Source organism: Syngnathoides biaculeatus, chromosome 2, assembly GCF_019802595.1.
Source record: "Syngnathoides biaculeatus isolate LvHL_M chromosome 2, ASM1980259v1, whole genome shotgun sequence".
NCBI lineage: Eukaryota > Metazoa > Chordata > Actinopteri > Syngnathiformes > Syngnathidae > Syngnathoides > Syngnathoides biaculeatus.
The window spans coordinates 20,255,242-20,278,243 of record NC_084641.1 but is presented as its reverse complement, the minus strand read 5'-3'; the positions used below and the strand labels follow the sequence as shown (position 1 = coordinate 20,278,243).

At 41.1% G+C, this 23,002-nt stretch overlaps 1 protein-coding gene across 3 annotated transcripts in view; it reads left to right on the top strand.

Moving 5' to 3' along the window:
* LOC133511252 (collagen alpha-1(XX) chain) overlaps positions 1-23,002 on the top strand; it is a 54,788-nt gene that overhangs the window by 29,068 nt on the left and 2,718 nt on the right. For 2 of the 3 annotated variants that reach the window (XM_061840023.1, XM_061840015.1), the window contains exons 21-40: positions 577-693; positions 1,082-1,228; positions 1,859-1,915; positions 3,238-3,276; positions 3,378-3,516; positions 4,324-4,466; positions 6,602-6,711; positions 12,708-12,866; positions 12,967-13,044; positions 13,177-13,263; positions 13,355-13,408; positions 13,637-13,732; positions 17,776-17,829; positions 17,938-17,991; positions 18,066-18,119; positions 20,522-20,593; positions 20,671-20,706; positions 21,237-21,303; positions 22,358-22,546; positions 22,629-22,706. In XM_061840023.1, coding sequence (XP_061696007.1) covers positions 577-693; positions 1,082-1,228; positions 1,859-1,915; positions 3,238-3,276; positions 3,378-3,516; positions 4,324-4,466; positions 6,602-6,711; positions 12,708-12,866; positions 12,967-13,044; positions 13,177-13,263; positions 13,355-13,408; positions 13,637-13,732; positions 17,776-17,829; positions 17,938-17,991; positions 18,066-18,119; positions 20,522-20,593; positions 20,671-20,706; positions 21,237-21,303; positions 22,358-22,546; positions 22,629-22,706 — 1,830 coding nt within the window. Of the gene's footprint in view, positions 1-576; positions 694-1,081; positions 1,229-1,858; positions 1,916-3,237; positions 3,277-3,377; positions 3,517-4,323; positions 4,467-6,601; positions 6,712-12,707; positions 12,867-12,966; positions 13,045-13,176; positions 13,264-13,354; positions 13,409-13,636; positions 13,733-17,734; positions 17,830-17,937; positions 17,992-18,065; positions 18,120-20,521; positions 20,594-20,670; positions 20,707-21,236; positions 21,304-22,357; positions 22,547-22,628; positions 22,707-23,002 lie in introns of those variants that run through there. The other variant, XR_009797824.1, reaches the window with a different exon arrangement.

The window sequence follows — 23,002 nt, the reverse complement described above, 5'->3', positions numbered from 1 at the left end:
ACTTTTTTGCTTGATCCAAAACACTTCTTGTTTTGTTGTACCTGACAATACGTTTTGCCACAGTGCCGTGTGAGATGTTCGTCCAATGTTTTCTGTTAAATGCGATGATAACCATACGACTGCTTGCTGAACAAGCCATCGGGAGGATTTCAATTTGTTCCTCTTTATTCAAATACATTCTTTAAAATAAGTGAAATATAAAGAAATACATGTTCGAGCCATATGTATTGAATGTATTATGTCTCCTAATTATGGAGACTTATGGGACACCCTGTAGAATTGCTCATCTTTCATTTGTCATCAATATCAGTCATATTTGAGAGTGAATTATAATGCATGTTCTATTATGATGATTTGGAAGTGGAAAACACTTCCATTGTATCTCAAAGCTTGATTATAAATGCTTAAGGTCGGAGGTTCTCCTCTTCCTCACACTTCTTTCTTTTTTTTATTGCTAAACTTAATGTTGCTATTTGTCTATTGACCAAATCGACTCTCTCTCTCTCTCTCTCTCTCTCTCTCTCTCTCTCTCTCTCTCTCTCTCTCTCTCTCTCTCCCTCCCATTCCTTGCTGCAGCCAGTCTACGAGTTAGCAGCGTGAGTGTTGTGCGATCAGACCAATCCAGTATCTGTGTTTCTTGGAGACCCCTGTCAATTATTGATGGCTACCGTATTGTCGTTCAGTCTGTCAAAGGTAATTTTGGGTGAAATTATATTGTGTGATATCTTGTACATATAAAATCTCAACCATATTTTTAGCTCAAGTAGCTTTGACTATTGTAATGGTCTTCTGACTGGGCTTCCCAAAAAGAAACATGGTGACGCAGCATTTAGTTATTATGCTGCACATAAATGGAATAAAGTGCCAACAAAGGTTACGTCAGCCCCAAATGTGAATGTTTTTAAATCCAGGTTGAAAACTCTTTCTTCATGCTTTAATTATGTAAAGCACACTGAGTTATCTTTTGTATAAAATGCACTCTATAAATAAATTTTTGTTTTGCTTTGTCTCAAAATCTCAATATTTGTCCATTTATATATATATATATATATATATATATATAATATTTTTTTTTTGGCAGACAAAGTCTCAATGGAAGAAATTGTAGATGCGTCCAGCAACACTCATTGTTTCAGCGGGCTACAGGCTGAGACCGTGTACCGCATCAGTGTGCACTCAATTCTTGGATCAGCAGAAGGTGCTGCTGTCTCCATTCTACATCCAACAGGTCTGAGGTGATTTTTGTTTTGTTTAGTTTTTTTAAGCATATAATCAGAACAATAGCAGCTGGAGTAGCTATTCTTATAACATTAATCCTCCATGTTGATGCATTGTGAACTGCTCATACAACATCACTATGAAAGGCCACGAGGGCCATCATTTAGGATTACCTTACACAATACGCAGTCTTGAAATGTTCTCGCACCACGACTGAAACATTCTCATAAACTCCATTAAATGCTTTCACTCACACCGCTGAAACTCACTTACATGCTGTTGCTTCGGTTTGAGCTACTCGAGGTGTGTGTAGGGGAGATTTTGGTGAGGTGGAATCCCGTTTCTCAAGAGCCGTCGTAATGAATCACGCATTTAAATTTAAAACTTAGATGTCTTTCTAGTTTTACCGAAATGCCTTCCTTTAGAACTGAAATTGCCTCATGGATAATATACAGAAATCCTCTTGCGCATTATGGTGAAACGGTCTCGTATTCGGCTGAGCTTTTCAATAGTGTGTGTGTGTGTGTGTGTGTAAGAACCTTTATGAATTTATCTGAAGACATGATGTTATAAGAAAAACAAATATGTTGGACATCTTTACTTAATTGAACATTGTTGAGTTGATCTGGTTCTTTCACAGCTCAAGCCCCAGCTAATATTCCTGTCAATCCTCGGATTTACCCTGTTCATAATGAAGGTGACCATATCCCAATTGTTCAAATATTTCACATTAATAGTTTAATCTGTGCTTGATGTCCATGAAAAATGTCTGGTATTTAAGATGCTTTGATTTACAGAACTGTATAGTAAACATTTTGCCTCCTTATCAAATTCTTAGATTTTTGTGTATTTTCACCACTACAATCATCAAAAAATGTAAATAGTACACTTAAAATGTTGTTTTTATATCATGATTTTATTTATCATGGGGAAAAAAGTATTCAAAACTACCAGGCCATATTGAAAAAAGACAGACGCAGTACTTTTCAGTACTGTTGTCGGGACTTTTGCCTACATGACAAGCCAACAGACACTGCAAAGATTTTCTGTGCAGCGTGTTATAAAGCTTCTCTAGTGAGGGGCACACTGTGCTGTGTTACTAAAACATATGAATATAATATAATTTTGAGCCTTGACTGGATAAAAAGACACGCTTTTGACAACCGTCACGTCAAACCAGGCAACACTTTTTCTGTTGTACAACTGCTACATGGCTGCTCGTTCTCATCACTGTCAGGTTCCAACCTTCTAATTGGCTCAGATGTACGGTTTGAGAATGCTAAATTCAGGTGGGTGCTCCTGTATGTCGAAATCCTCACCCTCCTCCTCATAGTCCAACACATTGCTCGCTATAGTGTGGCACACTGTTTGTTAATACCACTGTCACTTCTGGTAGCCCTTGTGGTGGATTGAGGAACCACACCCGGTGTCTTGAGCTTCAGGTTTGTTAGGGGAGTGCTCAATCATGTAATAAAAAACAATTTTTTTGCTAAACTGTAGTTGACAACTTGATGGAAGTTACGTGCATGTGTAACATAACATCTGCTTATGTTATGCATAACATATGTTTAAGTTATCTAGGACTTTTGGCTGAGCCCATAACATCTTTGCCTTCTGACCTCAAAGTCAGTGTTAATTCATGACTCAACAATCAGGAAGCGACTGGTCAAACATGGCAAGCACGGCAGAGGCGGAAACCAATATTGGCCGAAAAGAACATGGTGTGCTTACTTTTTTTTTAAAAAAAAAGAAGAATTCCCAAGACTTTTGGGAGAATATTCTCTGGATTGACAAAACAACTCTTGAAATTTTTGGAAGCTGTGTGTCTCTTTACATCTGCTGTAACTAGGGTTAGGCATCGAGAACCAATTGGAACCGGGACTAATATTCCAATTATCTTGGAATCGTTGAAACTATAACATTTCAGTTCCAAATTTCATTTCTGAAAGTCTGCTTACCCCATACAGTTGAGATATGGAATGACAGAAACATTTATTAAGTTGCCTTCTTTTGTCACAGTTTGTCCTGAAGTCACCATCAGAAACAGCATTGTTAAAGGTACAGTAAAAAAAAAAAAAGAAAAAAAAACATTCCTTTTTAGAAATGTCATCATGTTTCTAAAGTCCCACACCTTGCTGTATCACCATCTGCGTGTCCAGGCTTTGACATGATGGAAGCGTTTGGCCTCACTCCGAAAGCTCACTCGTCTGTGGATGGGGTCGCCGCAGAGCCTTTTGTATTCAACACGCTGCCCGCCTACACCTTGTACAGAGATATCCAATTGACGCAAAGTACCAAGTGAGACAGCACAGTCTCCTGCATCTGTATACTTGCTGTCACTCATACAGTAGAACTTCTAATTTTGAGCTCATCTGTTCCGAGATGATAGCCAACCATGTATTTGTTTGGATTTAGCAAAAATTTTTCCAGTCGTTAATGGAAATGGGAATAATCTGAGGTGGCACAATGGATCAACTGGAAAGTGTTTGCCTCACAGTTCGGAGGTCCCGGGTTCAATTCCCGACCCACCAGTGTGGAGTTTGCATGTTATCCCTGTGCCTGCATGAGTTTTCTCCAGGCATTCTGGTTTCTTCCCACATCCCAAAAACATGCAACTTTAATTGGACACTCTAATTTGCCCCTCGGTATGATTGTGGGTGCAGCTGTTTGTCTCGATGTGCCCTGCGATTGGGTGGCAATCAGTTCAGGTTGTACCCGCCTGCTGCCTGTTGACAGCTGGGATAGGCTCCAGCACTCCCTGCGACCCTTGTCAGGATAAGCGGCTAAGAAAATGGATGGATGGATGGATGGATGGATGGATGGATGGATGGATGGATGGATGGATGGGATAACCTGTGCCAGGGTCAAACTGTCGCCCTAACAACTTTACACATTTCAACATTCAAGTGACATACAAGTACAAAATCAGTTCATCAACAACTATTGGTTTGTGTCACAGATGTGCCACACGCAACTTGCAAAGTAAACCATTGCAAAACTAAAAGGCAACATAAAAACACTCTTCCTTAACTATGAAACGACCGCATAGTGTGACTTTGAACAGAATAAATGATCCCTGTACATTCAGTCACTCTCTTCCTCTAGGTTCATCCACCCTGTAGGCTTCTCCCCCGAACATACCATAAGCATCACCTTCCGCCTGCTGCAGGAAACACCCAAAGAGCCCTTTGCCCTTTGGCAGCTCACTGATAATGACTTCCAGCCCAAGATGGGAGTGGTGCTGGACCGTGAGTTGTTCATTTTCTTTCTCCTTTTTGTAGTCGTTAGATCATCTACAGTACTGCACAAGATTTCTGTCGTGTACAATACTGTACAAAATGTCTTGAACTGCCACTTGTTCTGTTGTTTTGATGACAGTTTTATAACAGTCACTTTGACAGAATGGTATATTGTAGGACACATACAGGCATTAGCAATGACAAATATAAGAGTTTAATTTAAATTACCGTAATTTCTTGGGCATAATGCAGATATTTTTTCAGTGAACAATAATCAAGTCACAACTTCCCATTATACATACTGTAAGTATAGTGAGGAGGAAATTACATTTTATGAATGTATGCGCCATCAAAAGCTTATGAAAAACCTGTACACTTATATTCTAATATGCCAGCAATACCTAGTGATTATGAGAGAGGTGTATACTTTCAGTCTAATGTGCCACCCCCACCTCGAGGTTATGGAAAAGGTGCACACTTCCCTTTCATTCCAGTATGACTGGGGTACATAAAACTGCATATGTTGTGCTCATAAGTTTACAAAACCTGGTAGAATTTGTGAAACACGTTTGTTGGTTTTTTAAATATGGATGATGAGTGAGCAACAGGCATCTTTATTTTCTATATGGTTGGTGTTTTTTGTTTCATTTTAATAATAATGCTTTTTTGATATGCGAGTTTAATTTGAATTCCATTACAACAAATAAAATGTTAAATGTGTTTTGGCTGATCGTTCATGTTTTCTTTAAAGAATTGTATCCACCTGAAAAAATCTGCCCAAGTAGTGAAACATGAGCACAACTGTGTGTTTCTCATTTACTAAATCCAGGTAGGGCGATGAATTCAAAAAATAAGCAAGTAAATAAAAAGAAAGTACCGGTATTAAGTTTTGACTCAAATAAAGTGCTTGACTTCAGAATAACTCTGAAAAAATTAACAAAATACAGATTCATACTTCACATTTTGATCATACAAGTAGAAGAAAAATCATGGATTGTAAAAATGCACGATACAAATAGTAAGTAGAACGATTTTCCGGAATTTCGAGGTCAGCCTTAGGGGTGTGTATCATACAGTGGCGTGCATTATACACGGGAAATTACGGTAGTTTCTTTGAGAGAAGCAGCTTCACAGGTAAGGTAGCTTTATATGTCTTCGGAATGCTTCTGAGGTGCATTTCATTATATCATAAACAAGGTATACTATCATTTCCATTTTCAACATTCCTTATCCTGGTTAGGGTATTGGGGTGCTGAAGCCTATCCCACCTGACTTTGGTTGAAAGGTGGACTAAACCCTGAACTGGTCGCCAGTCAGTCACAGGGCACTTATAAACACGGGCAGCCATTCGCTCTCACATTCACACCGTGATTGAGTGGGAACTAAAGCCACGCTGTCCGCAGAAATATCAGGCATTTGTACCACTATAACATCGCCGACAAGTTACACAATGGATGTGTCAAATAGTTACCGCTTGAGCCTTGTATCATTTTATTCTGACGTTGTGTTCTGATAATGAGGCTGTATATTGCCAGTATCTATGTGAAATTTTGCATGTTCTCCATGTGCTGGTATACATGCTTTAAAAAAAAAAAAAGCAACTTCATTTGTTAAGCAATTTAAAAGTAAGCACAATGTACTGCCTATACAAAGCAATAAATACAACCTAAGAGGATGAATTTCAAATACTATAAAACTCAATGGTAGGTAAATAGAGCAAATTTAAAGACACAAATGTCAGTCATGAAAACAGCAATGCAATTAATTACTTCGGCTTTCTTCCACATTTAACAAAATGTGCATGCATTGGGTTATCTGAAGTTTCTGATGTACTGGTATTGTCAATTTATTGTGATTGTGATTGACTGGCGAGCAGTCCAGCTGGGATAGCCTCTGGCTCACCGTTGACCCTGCACACAGTAAGCAGTCGCACATGAACGAAAGATTATATTATTGTAATGACAATAATCTAAAAATGACATTTTGTACAGTACTATATTGTTTGAATGCCCTTTTTCCAAATCTTGACTATAAAGATTCCAGTATGCAAGAATATATTCCGACATCATGTTTGATGCTTTCCTGCACTGACGTCATCTTTGAAAATAAGTGATATGGTTGAATTGTGCCCTTTTTAATACTAGCATTGACCAAGCAGCTGGTGTACTTAAGTCTGGATTACAGAGGAGAAGTGCAAGAGTTGACCTTTGACCAGCCACAGGTCCATAAGCTGTTCTATGGTAGTTTTCACAAGGTGAGAGAATATAACTCAAAATGTATTCAAAAATGTGTTTTGTTCCCCACAATTACATTACAGCATATTGGAGGAAATGGTGAGATTTGCAACAACAAAAAATGTTTTTTCAATTCTATTTTGGTCAAAAGACTTGTGAGGATAAGCAACTCAGAACATGGATGGATGGTTGGATGGATGTCTGTACAAAAATATTCTTTCTTTTTTTTCCTTTCCTCTGCTCTACTCAGTGACATTGCTCTCATGTTTATGCATACCATCTGTGTGCACTCATTCACCTCACTATTTATATTTACACATGTGCACATGCACAAACACAATCACACAAAATAAATAACAGCAGATCCTGGTCACATATTGTCGTCTATTACAGCTAAGATGCAAAATTTTATCAGCAAGCCACCAAAATACACTTGTCAATTTATGTAGCAAAAATGCACCCCCACATAGACAACTTGGCCCCTAAGTTATTACAATGTTATTATAAGAAGGTAATGTTGGGAGCTAATGCTGCTCTGCGTGCCTTTTGGCTTCATCATGATCGTGCTTCGACTGCTACAAAATTTCACTCTGGAACATTGTTTGACAAAGTTGGTGTTTGGGGTTTTTATTCTGTTGAATAGCTAGCCCTGCTGTTTTGTAACAGACACATTTATAGAAATAGCCAGAGAGCTCAAGATTTACAGTTACTTGGTTGTTTTGAAGAATAGGCAGCCACTCCACATACCAAAGTATTTGTATGTAAACATTAAAAATTCAATTTTCCACACTATGTCCCCTTTAATTGTGATGTTGATTTGAAAATATCTGCATCCTACACAAAAGGTATATTTAAACAGGTATCACAAAATTGGCCCGTCAGAGCGTAGCAAGAGGCCTGTTATTAATCCGCTTTTGCCTTTTACACACAACCCAACAAAGTGGGATTAACAGTGTCAATTAGGTCATTAAATGTATAAGTGTCTAACCCAGAATCTCGTGTCGTACCGAAAATACTAGTCAGCAGAGTTGGATTGAGTAGCGCAATTGTTGCACTCAAGTAAGAGTACTAATACTTGAGAATAATATAACTCAAGTAAAAAGAAGTCGTCCAAATATTGACTTGGGTAAGAGTAAGAAAGTACTCAATGAAAAAAAATATTCAAGTGTAACTTATTAGTAACTTCTGATTATTTATTCATTTTTAATCAGAGCATGAACATCAGATAAAAAACACAATAATATATGTGAGTTTACACACACCCCCAAAACCATACCGCATACAGAAACATCTGAATCATATGCAACTTACTGTCAGGTGTTTGCTCTAGTTAGAAGTATGAGAAAGCTGTTTTTTGTTTTTTTTTGTTCGTTTGTTTGAGTATATAAAGTGAATACACTTGCACAGCAGTTTTAAGTCATTTTAATTGGCTCACGAAGGCTACATGTGCTGTCATTGGAGTGCCTTGCATCGTCCGAGTTGTGAATTGGAGTCAAATAACATTAAGTCTCATGTTGGATTGGTGACCCATCCAAAAGTCAAAGATGGTCTGCGCACACAAAAATTGATACATAAATGTAGCAATTAGTAAATGTATTGATCCTTCTTTAGATAAATACTCAAGTAATCTGACAAGTACACTTGATCAAAAATACTTCACATACGTGGCAAATAAAGATGAAATGTCTTCTTCTTCATCTTTTCCTTTCGACTTGTTCCGATTAGGGGTCGTCACTGCGTGTCATCTTTTTCCATCTAAGCCTATCTCGTGCATCTTCCTCACCAACACCCACAGTCCTCATCCAACACCCACAGTCCTCATGTCCTCCCTCACCACATCCATCAACCTTTTCTTTGGTCTTCCTCTCGCTCTTTTGCCTGGCAGCTGCATCCTTAGCACCCTTCTATCAATATACTCACTCTCTCCCCTCTGAACATGTCCAAACAATCGAAGTCTGCTCTCTCGAACCTTGTCTCCAAAACATCTAACTTTGGCTGTCCCTCTAATGAGCTCATTTCTAATCCTATTCAATCTGGTCACTCCGAGCAAGAACCTCAACATCTTCATTTCAATCAGTGTTCTTGGCAAATAAAGATAAAATGTAACAGAGTAAATGTAGCACGTTTACTGCCTACCTCTGCTAGTGAGGCAGGGACTTTGCTTTTCAAGAGTCAGATTCAGGTACCAAACTTCAAAGCGCATTTCCGGCATTCTCTTACAGACAAATCCATCCCATCCTGAGTTTGGCTCTTAAATTGCCTCCACAGACAGTCTTCTTCTTTTCCTTTCGGCTTGTCCCGTTAGGGGTCGCCACAGCGTGTCATCTTTTGCCATCTTAGCCTATCTCCTGCATCTTCCTCTCTAACCCCAACTGCCCTCATGTCTTCCCTCACCACATCCATAAACCTTCTCTTTGGTCTTCCTCTCGCTCTTTTGCCTGGGAGCTCCATCCTCAGCATCCTTCTACCAATATACTCACTCTCTCGCCTCTGAACATGTCCAAACCATCAAAGTCTGCTCTCTCGAATCTTGTCTCCAAAACATCCAGCTTTGGCTGTCCCTCTAATGAGCTCATTTCTAATCCTATCCAACCTGCTCACTCCAAGCGAGAACCTCAACATCTTCATTTCTGCCACCTCCAGTTCAGATTCCTGTTGTTTCTTCAGTGCCACTGTCTCTAATCCGTACATCATGGCCGGCCTCACCACTGTTTGGTAAACTTTGCCCTTCATCCTAGCAGACACTCTTCTGTCACATAACACACCAGACACCTTTCGCCAGCTGTTCCAACCTGCTTGGACCCGTTTCTTCACTTCCTGACCACACTCTCCATTGCTCTGTATTGTTGACCCCAAGTATTTGAAGTCGTCCACCCTCGCTATCTCTTCTCCCTGTAGCCTCACTCTTCCCCCTCCACTTTTCTCATTCACGCACATATATTCTGTTTTACTTCGGCTAATCTTCATTCCTCTCCTTTCCAGTGCATGTCTCCATCTTTCCAATTGTTCCTCTGCATGCTCCCTGCTTTCACTGCATATGACAATATCATCTGCGAACATCATGGTCCAAGGGGATTCCAGTCTAACCTCATCTGTCAGCCTATCCATTACCACTGCAAACAGGAAGGGGCTCAGAGCTGATCCCTGATGCAGTCCCACCTCCACCTTAAATTCCTCTGTCACACCTAAGGCACACCTCACCATTGTTCTGCTGTCATCATACATGTCCTGTACTATTTTAACATACTTCTCTGCCACACCAGACTTACGCATGCAGTACCACAGTTCCTCTCTTGGTACTCTGTCATAGGCTTTCTCTAGATCCACAAAGACACAATGTAGCTCCGTCTGACCTTCTCTGTACTTTTCCACAAGCATCCTCAAGGCAAATAATGCATCTGTGGTACTCTTTCTAGGCATGAACCATACTGTTGCTCGCAGATACTTACTTCTGTCCTGAGTCTAGCCTCCACTACTCTTTCCCATAACTTCATTGTGTGGCTCATCAACTTTATTCCTCTATAGTTCCCACAGCTCTGAACATCCCCTTTGTTCTTAAAAATGGGAACTAGAACACTTTTCCTCCATTCTTCAGGCATCTTTTCACCCGCTAGTATTCTGTTGAATAAGTTAGTCAAAAACTCCACAGCCATCTCTCCAAATTGCTTCCATACCTCTACCGGTATGTCATCAGGACCAACTGCCTTTCCAGTTTTCATCCTTTGTAGTGCCTTTCTGACTTCCCCCTTGGTAATCATTTCCACTTCCTGGTCCTTCACTCTTGCCTCTTCAACTCTTCCTTCTCTCTCATTTTCTTCATTCATCAACTTCTCAAAGTATTCTTTCCATCTATTTAGTACACTACCGGCACCAGTCAACAAATTTCCATCGCTATCCTTAATCACCCTGACCTGCTGCACATCCTTCCCATCTCTATCCCCCTGTCTGGCCAACCTGTAGAGATCCTTTTCTCCTTCTTTCGTGTCCAACCTGGTGTACATGTCTTCATATGCCTCTTGTTTAGCCTTTGCCACCTCTACCTTTGCCCTACGTCGCATCTCGATGTACTCCTTTCGCCTCTCCTCAGTCCTCTCAGTATCCCACTTCTTCTTCGCTAATCTCTTTCCTTGTATGACTCCCTGAATTTTGGGGTTCCACCACCAAGTCTCCTTCTCCCCTTTCCTACCAGATGACACACCAAGTACTCTCCTGCCTGTCTCTCTGATCACCTTGGCTGTCGTCGTCCAGTCTTCCGGGAGCTTCGGTTGTCCATCGAGAGCCTGTCTCACCTCTTTCCGGAAGGCCGCACAACATTCTTCCTTTCTCACCTTCCACCACATGGTTCTCTGCTCTAACTTTGTCTTCTTAATCTTCCTACCCACCACCAGAATCATCCTACATACTACCATCCTATGCTGTCGAGCTACACTCTCCCCTACCACTACTTTACAGTCAGTAACCTCCTTCAGATTACATCGTCTGCACAAAATATAATCTACCTGCGTGGTTCTACCTCCGCTCTTGTAGGTCACTATATGTTCCTCCCTCTTCTGGAAATAAGTGTTCACTACAGCCATCTCCATCCTTTTTGCAAAGTCCACCACCATCTGCCCTTCAAAGTTCCTTTCATGGATGCCGTACTTATCCATCACTTCTTCATCGCCCCTGTTTCCTTTACCAATATGTCCATTACAATCTGCACCAATCACAACTCTCTCGCTGTCTGGGATGCTCAGAACTACTTCATCTAGTTCCTTCCAGAATTTCTCTTTCAACTCTAGGTCACATCCTACCTGTGGTGCATAGCCGCTAACCACATTATACATAACACCCTCTATTTCAAATTTTAGTCTCATCACTCGATCTGATACTCTTTTCACCTCCAAGACATTCTTAGCCAGCTCTTCCTTTAAAATAACCCCTACTCCATTTCTCTTCCCATCTACTCCGTGGTAGAATAATTTAAACCCTGCTCCAAACTTCTAGCCTTACTACCTTTCCACCTGCTCTCTTGGATGCACAGAATATCAACCTTTCTCCTAATCATCATGTCAACCAACTCCTGAGCTTTTCCTGTCATAGTCCCAACATTCAAAGTCCCTACACTCAGTTGTAGGCTCTGTGCATTCCTCTTTTTCTTCTGACGCTGGATCCGGTTTCCTCCTCTTCTTTGTCTTCGACCCACAGTAGCTGAATTTCCACCGACGCCCTGCAGGTTAGCAGTGCCGGGGGCGGGCGTTGTTAACCCGGGCCACGACCGATCCGGTATGGGATTCTTTAGATGAACGCTCATATTTGTTTGGCACAGTTTTTACGCCGGATGCCCTTCCTGACGCAACCCTCTGCATTTATCCGGGCTTGGGACCGGCCTACAGATTGCACTGGTTTGTGCCCCCCATAGGGCTGCATTCCTCCACAGACAGTAAACTATCAAATTCTGTTATACCGTAGTTTATACAGAACAGTAACAATTTCTTTTTTTTTTTTTTTTTTTTAGATGTGTGTGAATAGGAGAAAAGCTTTAGATTGTACTAAAACAAATAAAGCTCTTTAAAGAGTGTTAAATGATGAAGTTCAGTGAGTTAAGTGAAGTGTACTTTTGATTAAATCATTCTTGTTCGTAGTTCAAGATACACTAACATTAAATTTGACCACTCTTGTTTTACACTTCCAAATCAGTAGACGAAAGGTTGCTGATTGCAACATCATGTTGAATACAACAACGACAACTTTCTTTCGGGTTGTCCCGTTAGGGGTCACCACAGCGTAACATCTCAGATGAACGCTCGTATTTGTTTGGCACACTTTTTACGCCGGATGCCATTCCTGACACAACCCACTCTTGGGGGATGGGGGCCGCAGTGAGAAACAAACTCACGACCCCTGGTTTATCAAACCAATGCTCTAACCACTGAGCTATGGGGCCCCTGCAACATAATGTTGAATTTTTTTTTTTAATATTAACAAGCAATTACAAAGTTATTAAAAGTAAAAATATTTATCCTGTGATTGACAGGTTCACCTTTCAGTCAGCCAGGTGGCCGTCTCCTTATCGGTGGATTGCCAGCGTGTGGGTGAGAGGCCCGCTCGCCCTCTTGGCACGCTTCCTACTGACGGCTTTGAGATGCTGGGGAAACTGGCGAGGACCAGAGGACCGAAAAGTGGCTCTGCTGCTGTACTTTGACTTTTTGATGATTATATTCCAGACACAAGCCATGAGCCAACTACATTCTCCGTCACATGGTCAGCATTCACCCCGTGTGCTTTGTCTCCAGTTCCAGTTGCAGTCATTTGAGATAGTATGTAACACAACGTGGGCTGCAGAGGACCCCTGCTGCGATCTGCCTGCACTGGTCAGACAACCCTCTTCTCAATGCTGAGTTTGACTGTGATTTAAACCACCGAGGAGTCCAGTTTCATTCATATCGATATACAGTGTGTAGATTGGAATACTGATGTGCCTGATTAAAGTCTGTTTGCTTTAGAGAGACGAGGAAAGTTGTCCTCCTTTGGCCGACTCGTGTACCTGCTCCTCTGACATACCAGGAGCTCCTGGTTCCCCTGGTCCTTTGGTATGTCTTCAGTAGACATTTTCGAGTTCTTAGAAATGCATTTAATCTAAGGAATCCAAATAATTGTTTGCTTTCTTTGGTTTGCTCCAAGGGTAAACCTGGTCCCCGTGGTGAGAAAGGAAATAAGGGTGAACAAGGACACAAGGTATATGAAATGAGCCACCTTACATTGAAAACAAAAGCGACCATCCCAAACCATTCCTTACCTGTACTTTCTCAAATGTTTAAGGATTCATGTCCTAGAAGGTAGCGAGATATATATACACAAATGAAACGTGACGATTTACATAGACGGACAGTGTAATGGTTTGCATGACTTATCTGGTCACTAAATCGTTCTTTGAAACAATTGCATGTCTTTTTTGTGCTACAGGGTGAAATGGGTCCTCCAGGAAAACCTGGACTTGAGGGGGGTCTTGGAGCGGTGGGCAGCAGAGGGCTTCAGGGAATGGCTGTGCAAGGGAAAGTAGTAAGTAACCTTCCTTGCCTTAAGTTAGTACCTTGCACAGTGGTATCAAAAGAAAAGTATTACCGTAATTTCCGACCTATAAGCCACGACTTTTTTCACATGCTTTCAACCCTGCGGCTCATGCAGTGACGTGGCTAATTTGTGCATTTTTTCTAATGGCCGCAAGGGGGAACTCGAGCGGAAAAGGTAAGAGTGAGACCGGTGGAATAAATGTGCCGAGGAAGTTACTTTTACCGGTATGTTTTTTTTTTAACCCTCTGTTGACCCATGTTGCATTTTTGCACATGGTACATTAGGGCCCCTTTTCCAGTTCACCGACTTGGCATTTGCCATTATTGAACAGTGTTGTACAATTTCAGATAATCTGGAACCCTGCTTGGTTAACAGAGGATTAACCGGCCCTGTTAGCGCTGTGCTAGCATGTTGCTGCTATGTTACTGCTGTGTCTCAGTGATTTTTACCGGTATGTTTTTTTTTTTAGCCGGACCTGTTAGCGCCGCGGTAGCGCTAATGCGATCAATGATGTCATTGATCAGCTCTGAGAAAGAGATTTTACGCCCTGTTAGCCCTGTGCTAGCGTGTTGCTGCTATGTTACTGCCGTGTCTCGGTGATTTTTACCGGTATGTTGTTTTTTTTTAGCCAGACCTGTTAGCGCCGCACTAGCGCTAATGCTATCAATGATCAATGATGTCATTGATCAGCTCTGAGAAAGAGATTTTACTCTATGTCGCCGTTGTGCATGGTATATCTGAGTCCACAACCTACTTTTTATATATTAGAAATTCCATCATTTTTTCATGTCTTTTGACCAAGAACTGTAAATATCTGATTTCCAACAATGTGGTTTGAAAAAAAAAAAACTTAGCTGGATAAGAGACACAAAGCCCCGTGGCATTTGGGCGTACCCCGCGTTCTGTCTCAGTCTAGGTACTTAGAGGGGGCAGCAAAAAAAAAGAGAATGCATTCAGGTGCAAAAAAAAATGGTACACGCTTTTGAAATACAGGCAGTCACTTGCACGAAACCGAGTGAGCCGGTGAACAGTTCACATAAAATTGACTGGCATTAATGGAAATCGGCATTTAGACGTACCCCACACTGTCCTGCCACGCGCTGCTGACAGGTGCTCAGTCATTAGGGGGGGAATAAAAATCTTTGACGTGAAAACTTGTGCGTTTTGAAATACGGGCGCTCACGTGCACGAAGCTAAATGAGCTGCTGAGCAGTCACAGAAAATTGAGTGACATTAATGGATTTAATTCCAAAGCCTAATGCCACCATGATGCTGTAGGAACAGTTTGGAATGAAGCCTGATGAACGCAGCCATCCTGCTCATGCCAATAAATTGATACGTCAAATTTGTATGAAACGCAACAAAAATGTGTCGTTTTAAAACCTCAACATGACAAAATCCATTTTAAACACAATCATCCCACCCAATTTCTTCAGTTGGGACGTTTCCCGTTTCACGTCAGCTTGTATTTTATGGAACCATTTGCCCACTAATGTAAATACAAATGTGGCAGCGTACAGCACATCATGCATGTGTGTTGACATTCCATAAAGTATCGTGTTACGTACTTAATGTTGTAATAGATGTAGCCATTGAACTTGTTAACGGAGGCTGTAGACTTTTACAAAGTAGCACAAATCTTGAATAAAAACAGTTTGCTTTTATCAACTTATTCTAACTTCCATGGCGGCGAGATCGCCCACCCTACGTATCTAGGGCGGCCAGCGGGCCCCACAGTGCTTCGTCGTGCCATCAGTTCTCAAACATAATGGAAGCTCACCCAAAGAAAAAATAGCCCCAACAATGAGTTTTTGACTCGCAAACACACACCTGGAACAAGGTGCTTCAACCGAAAAAGATGCTACAGAAAAACCGCTCAAGGAGGAAAAGGATTGGCCAGTTGTTTGTATCCAACCTCATAGATTGATCATTAAAGTAAAATTAATTTCTAAAAACTCTATATTTTTTCTTTTTATAGGAAAATGCTTATCGTGGATAGTGGGGATAAAATGGATGGAGTGATGTTTCGATATTTATTTCTCTAATAAATTGACCTCAAACAGGTTTTGGTCTTTGGTTTCATTCTAGAATACAGTAGCGTGCTCTCTTTTATTAAACTATGAATGTTTGAACTTTGAGAGTGTTTAAATAAGAGAAATGTGAGAAAATCTTAATGCCTGTCTGGGAGAAGATTATAAAGTGTGTGGTTAGGGGTTTAATAGCCATAAAACGAATATAAGAAATGAAAAAAAAATCAACCTGTAAATGAAAAACAAACACTAAACAAAAAATATAGTACTGTAAATGAAAAAAAAACTACCTGTAAACAAAAAAAATGCACTGTAAATTAAAAAAAAAACATCCTGTAAATGAAAAAATATGTATCTCATTTTTCTTACGGCTTCTCCCGTTTGGGATCGCCACAGCGTGTCATCTTTTTCCATCTAAGCCTATCTCATGCATCTTCCTCTCTCACACCCAACTGTCGTCATGTCCTCCCTCACAGCATTCATCAACCTTATCTTTGGTCTCACTCTCGCTCTTTTGCCTGGCAGCTCGATCCTCAGCACCCTTCTACCAATATACTCACTCTCTCGCCTCTGGACATGTCCAAACTAACGAAGTCTGCTCTCTCTCAGCTTGTCTCCAAAACATCCAACTTTGGCTGTCCCTCTAATTAGCTCATTTCTAATCCTATCCAACCTGCTCACTCCGAGCGAGAACCTCAACATCTTCATTTCTGCCACCTCCAGTTCTGCTTCCTGTTGCCTCTTCAGTGGCAATGTCTCTAATCTGTACATCATGGCTGGCCTCACCGCTGTTTTCTAAACTTTGCCCTTCATCCTAGCGGAGACTCTTCTGTCACATAGAACACCAGACACCTTCCTCCAACTGTTTGATCCCGCTTGGACCCGTTTCTTCACTTCCTTATCACACTCACCATTGCTCTGGATTGTTGACCCCAATTGTTTGAAGTCGTCCACCTTCGCTATCTCTTCCCCCTGTAGTTTCACTCCTCCGCCCCTCTCATTCACGCACATATATTCTGTTTTACTTCGGCTAATCTTCATCCCTCTGCTTTTTAGTGCATGTCTTCATCTTTCTAATTGTTCCTCCGCCAGCTCCCTGCGTTCACTGGAGATCACAATATCATCTGCGAACATCATGGTCCAAGGGGATTCCAGTCTAACCTCGTTGGTCAGGCTATCCATTACTACCACAAACAGGAAGGGGCTCAGCGCGGAACCCTGATGCAGTCCCACCTCCACCTTAAATTCTTCTGACACACCTACGGCACATCTCACCGCTGTTCTGCTGCCCTCATACATGTCCTGTACTATTTTAACATACTTCTCTGCCACACTAGACTTGCGCATGCAGTACCACAGTTCCCCACTTGGAACCCTGTCATAGGCTTTCTCTAGGTCTACAAGGACACAATGTAGATCCTTCTGACCTTCTCTGTGCCTTTCCACGAGCATCCTCAAGGCAAATAATGTGGTACTCTTTCTAGGCATGAAATCATACTGTTGCTCGCAGATACTTACTTCTTTCCTGAGTCTAGCCTCCACTACTCATTTCCATAACTTCATTGTGTGGCTCATCATCTTTATTCCTCTGTAGTTTCCACAGTTCTAAACATTGCCTCTGTTCTTAAAAATGGCAGAGGTTCAAGCCAAATAAATAAATTAATAAAATTGTTCTATATAACATATCAGTGATGTGGCACAAAATAATGATTCAGAATATTCACATTTAAAGATCACATCTGAAATAAACTACAATCTAAAAAAGCAGAAGTTTCAGTTAGTGCGGTTAAAAAAAGGATCGAGTTATACTGTCAATGAATAAATTTCACGCTGTGCAACATTGTCCATGTAAAACTACAACACTTAATTCCACTTCAAACAATGACCACCAACGTTGAAACACTTATATAACCCATTTAAAATTTCAATGTCAATTTTCCATGATATGTCCCCTTTTAAGGATGGCTGAAAAACAACCATCATCCGTATTCCTCCTCTTAGGGTCCACCTGGGGAAAGAGGAGAAAAGGGCGACCCAGGAAGAGCTGGACTACAGGTGATATTGCAGAGCTCACCATATACATGTTAGTTTAAATCAAAAATAAATTTTTAAAGCCATCAGTTCCCACTCAAGTCTAGTGTACTTTGTGTCTTTTATGTGTAGGGTCTACCTGGCCCCCCAGGTCCAAAAGGTGAAGATGGTCCGCCAGGCCCCAAGGTGAGATGACTGGAACCAAAACAGTAAATATTGCTCTGCTCCATGTCCTCATCTTCTTGAAATTTGTCTCATAGGGCATTCGAGGTGTGGAAGGCAACATGGGCCCCACTGGCCCCACTGGATCAAGGGTGAGATCAAGTTTTCATTTGCAAAGAGAATGTTTGCTTGTGTTGACCCATATGTAACCATTAACTTGACCCGTCACAGAATTCTCCACAGTTTTGTGATTATTTACTTTCCATAGGGTTCTGTATTTCCCAGGACGTAATCGTTGATGGTCACCCTCGCGTACAGATATTTGGGCCACATTAAAAAGGAAACTATCACAGAATTATGAGAAAATACTTGTGCTGCAAGAACAAAGTTGTCATGTTATAGAAAAAAAATGGTGCTACATTGTGGAAAAAAAAACCATTACACGAATATAGTTACAATGATGCAATATTATATGGTAATATTACTAGAAGAATGTTATAAAGTTACGTGCATATGGTCATAATGTGAGGAGAAACTCGTCCTAGAGTTTCAAGATTAAAATTGGAATATTGTGGAAAAAGTTAATAAATTCTGTTCTACTAAGTTCATCCATCCATCTATTTTCTTAGCTGCTTATCCTCAAGAGGGTCACGGGAGTGCTGGAGCCTATCCCAACTGTCAACAGGCAGGAGGCGGGGTACACCCTGAACTGGTTGCCAGCCAATCGCAGGGCACATAGACACAAACAGCTGCACTCACAATCACACTTAGGGGCAATTTAGAGTGTCCAATTAATGTTGCATGTTTTTGGGATGTGGGAGATAACCGGAGTCCCCAGAGGAAACCCACGCAGGCACGGGGAGAACATGCAAATTCCACACTGGCGAGTCCGGGATTGAACCCAGGACCTCAGAACTGTTAGGCCAGCGCTTTCCGGCTGATCAACCGTGTCACCTATTAAGTTGCCATTTATAAATAAATAATAGTAGTCATAGTAAGAAATAATTCAGCTGAAATAAGACACACTGGGACAACAAAACAATGTTCTAAGTTGTGTACATGTGATTCAAATGTAAGCAAAAGCTGTAGCTTTCTTGTCTCATATTCATCTTTGGTTATCAGACTGTAATATTTTCATTTATCCATCCATTTTCAATAGTGCTTATCCCAAGTGGAGCGTATCTCAGCTTTTGCACTATTAGTGATCTCACAAGTGTATATTGATCAGTTCGATCATTGATCTGATCTGCCGTCCTTTTGTGTGGTAGAGCGATGGTTATTTTGGAATTGAATCAGGAAACAGTTTTGTCTTTTGTCATTTTAATGAAATCTTTGCAAAGAGAGAGAAAGAGAGCAACTTGCAGTTTTTTTGCACCTCTCCCCGACTTTGAAGAACACGGAAGACCATTGCACACTTCAGCTCAAACGGGAGGGAATCCAGGAAAGAAGACCTATTCACACACTTACAGTATCTGGTCAATAAAAATCACTGAGGAATTATGGGATATTATAATGAAGGAAAATTGACAGTACTTTGTCAAAACAGTGACTGTGAAAAAAAAACACACCTGACTTCGGGGTTGGCAGCATTGTTACACTTTTCCATGGTTGTCTGTCTCCATTCAGTATGTGCATTCTGATTGACTCTCGAATGGTCCACTGTGTAATCTGACTTTTGCTTTCAGTCAACTGGGATAGACGCCAGTAACCCTAATACCGTAATTTCTGGACTATAAACCGCACCTGATTTTAAGCCTCACCCAGTACATTTTTTAGGGAAAAACATTTTGTACATACATAAGCCGCACCTGTCTATAAGCCGCATGTGTCCACATTGAAACATGAGCTATTTACAAGGAAAGAAAAAGTTTTCAAAGTTTAAATCATATACCTTAGCTTTTCTTTCCAAACAGTGCCTGTGACGTGGCAGTAACACAGCAGCAATACGGTAGTAACACAGCACTAACAGGGCTGGGTAAAAAAAAAAACATACCGGTGAAAGTCACTGAGACGCGCCTGTACAACAGCAGTAAGACGGTTGAAACCACCTGCTTTTATTAGCTCTGAAAGCCTTTTGGGTCTTTTTACGTTGCTCCATTTCTTCCCGCTGCCGTTTCCAGCGTCTCACCATCGATTCGTTTATGTCATGTTTACGTGCAGCAGCTCTGTTTCCTTCTTCATCGGCCAGCTCGATTACTTTTAACTTGAAAGCTGCATCATATGCATTTCTTCTCGCATTTTCCAAGATGAGGGTACATATATGCTAATTTTATTCATGCACAAAGTGACATGGAACTTGCGTCTTCCTTGACACATATATTCCACCTGTCTCACACTTAGCTTTTCTGCTAGAAAAAATGCATCAAATACCCGCATCATTGCATAAGGGTCGAAAGCGTGTGACAAAAGTCGTGGCTTATAGTCCGGAAATTACGGTAGGTGAATGAATGATTGGATAAATGGATACAAGGGATAATAAATTTCTATTACAAGTACACTATTTTCTATACTCTCAATGTGTAGATTTAATTTAGATGTTATATTGCATGTACAGGGCTTCCAAGGGATGCCAGGACACCCGGGACCCACTGGGGAGAGAGGCTTCACCGGTGCTAGCGGGGCTACGGTAGGGACAAAGGGACAAATATCAAAACCAGCCATTTGTTTCTTTATATTTATACACATTTATATTTAAAATTATAGGGTCGTCCCGGGAGTAAAGGTGAACAAGGACAGAAGGTAGGTTGCAAAAGCCTTCTGGTGATCATCAGGAATTTTTCACTGCTGTAATACAGGGAACTCCCAAAATCGAGGAACTGTTGCCAAATATGAAAGTCCACAAGAAATTGACATCCACCCAAAAAAGTTTGGAACTTCCTATTTATGCACAAGATGGTAGCGAAACACTTGCTATAAAACTGTAGTCTGACCAAATGAAGCACCTCCCCTCATTTTGACACAGCTTTGAGGCAACAAAATGCCCTCAGATGGTCCCAAATGAGTGTTTTTATGTGAGACATTGCTTTGACCAATGCACAAACACAGCAAATGGGTGTGTTTTGAGTAAAAACCATAGGATGGGTTCCCCCAAATAATCAGTGAATGCCAAACTGCAAATATGTGGGCGATTACTGTAAAATGGAGAAGTTGTAGTATGACTTCAAATGAAAAAATTCTGCGCAGTTATCCTCACGTTAGCCTCATTGCTATTGATGGTACATGAAAATGTAAAAGTAATACATGACATGGATGTTTGACATGTTTTACAGGGAGAGCCTCAGTCCATGGCCATGATCTACCAGCTTGTCACAGAAGCGTGTGAACAACTTGTTCACAGTATGGATTCTTCGACGTTATGATGAGAATGTTTATGTGCAGTGGAACCTCAAATTGGATCTCACAATTCCACCATTTTTTTCTAAAAAAAAAAAAAAAAGAGTCATCTGAAGCTCTTCAAACGGCCCCATTGATTATTTGTATTTAGCATGTATAGTATGGATCCATATCCTATTTGACAGGTGTAAATTGGGGGTTGCTGCCTCCACAAGGGAAAATATAATCTATATTTTTAGATATATTATTTTTTTTCTTTACACTCTGCGCTCCTGCTTCTGTAAGTGACTTCCTCATAACCACATAGCTCTGTCCCTAGTTGTCATGGGAATGAAACCTGTACCTGACATTCGCTTCACAGTGGTAGGGGCAGGGTGGGCAGTGTCTCATTTTCATGAAACAGGATCACTCCCTCAAAACAGGCTAATAACAGGTTGGTATTAAAAGGGTGCGTAAAGTGTGATTTTATTGTTGCTCTTTTGGCTATTTCGACAAGCACATGTCACATACATGCAGAAAAAAAAGTGTGATTTGAGTCTTCTTATTTCCTCCAGCACAGGTGTCAAACTCAAGGCCCGGGGGCCAGATTCAGCCCGCCGCGTGATTTTATGTGGCCCGTGAAGGCAAATCACATGTGTCAACTTCCATGATTCTTGCTAAAATCTGTACAAATTTTCAAATTCTTAGATCATAAATGATAACATTGGGATATTGCAAGCATTTTTGTGTTACCAAACATCAACAGTAGTTGAAAAACCCATTACCCTTGATTTCTGATTCCAAAACTAGTTCATAAATTGCACGTGTAAATAGGATGAGGCGATTAAACAATTTTATGGTTTCACAGTCATAATGGCCCTTTGAGAGAAACCGTAACGACAATCTGGCCCACGACAAAAATGAGTTAGACACCCCTGTCCTACGGGGTGAAAAAAATATTTCGATCAGCATCCGAGAATAAATTGTGTACACCCTTAGAGGTTTCACTGTACTATAATTATATTTCATCAGAACCCTTTCCCCACGGGCTTGGCTTGAAATTGTGTTTATATGTCAGAGGAGGTTAGGAAGTTGGACATATTGATCGACGACATGAGCCGGAAGTCCGCTCCTGTGGAGGAGCCCGTGGGGCCTCCAGGGGAGCCAGGAGTACCGGGTTCCAGGGGTCCACCAGGATCAAGGGGCACCCAGGGAAATATTGGCCCCCGAGGGAGACCTGGAAAACCTGGGTATCCCGGAGAACAAGGTCAATCTGACTACGATTTTTTTTTTTCTTTGAGGTGTCCTAAATGTAAATTTTACTGTATGTACATTTGTCTCCTCTACAGGAAGGCCAGGGTTGCCAGGGCCAAAAGGTGATATAGGGGCCAATGTACAGGGACCCCCAGGGATCAGAGGGCATACAGGTAGCTCTCCTGCAAATATTATAGATACTGTAGATATGAATATTGTCTAATGCTACTATAGCTTGTTCTCCATCTGCTTGCTTGTATGCATCCGTGCGGGTACCTCAGCTTCCTCGAATAAAATCCTGTGAAGAACGAAAATCCACTAACAATGGATGCGGTATTAAAATACACATTTATGATATGTACCATATGTTTGTAACCATAAGGCGCACTTAAAAGTCTTAAATTTTCTTCAAAATGGAGATCCCACCTTAAGTGCTTAACAAGTTAAAATAATCTGTAAATGTTGTGGA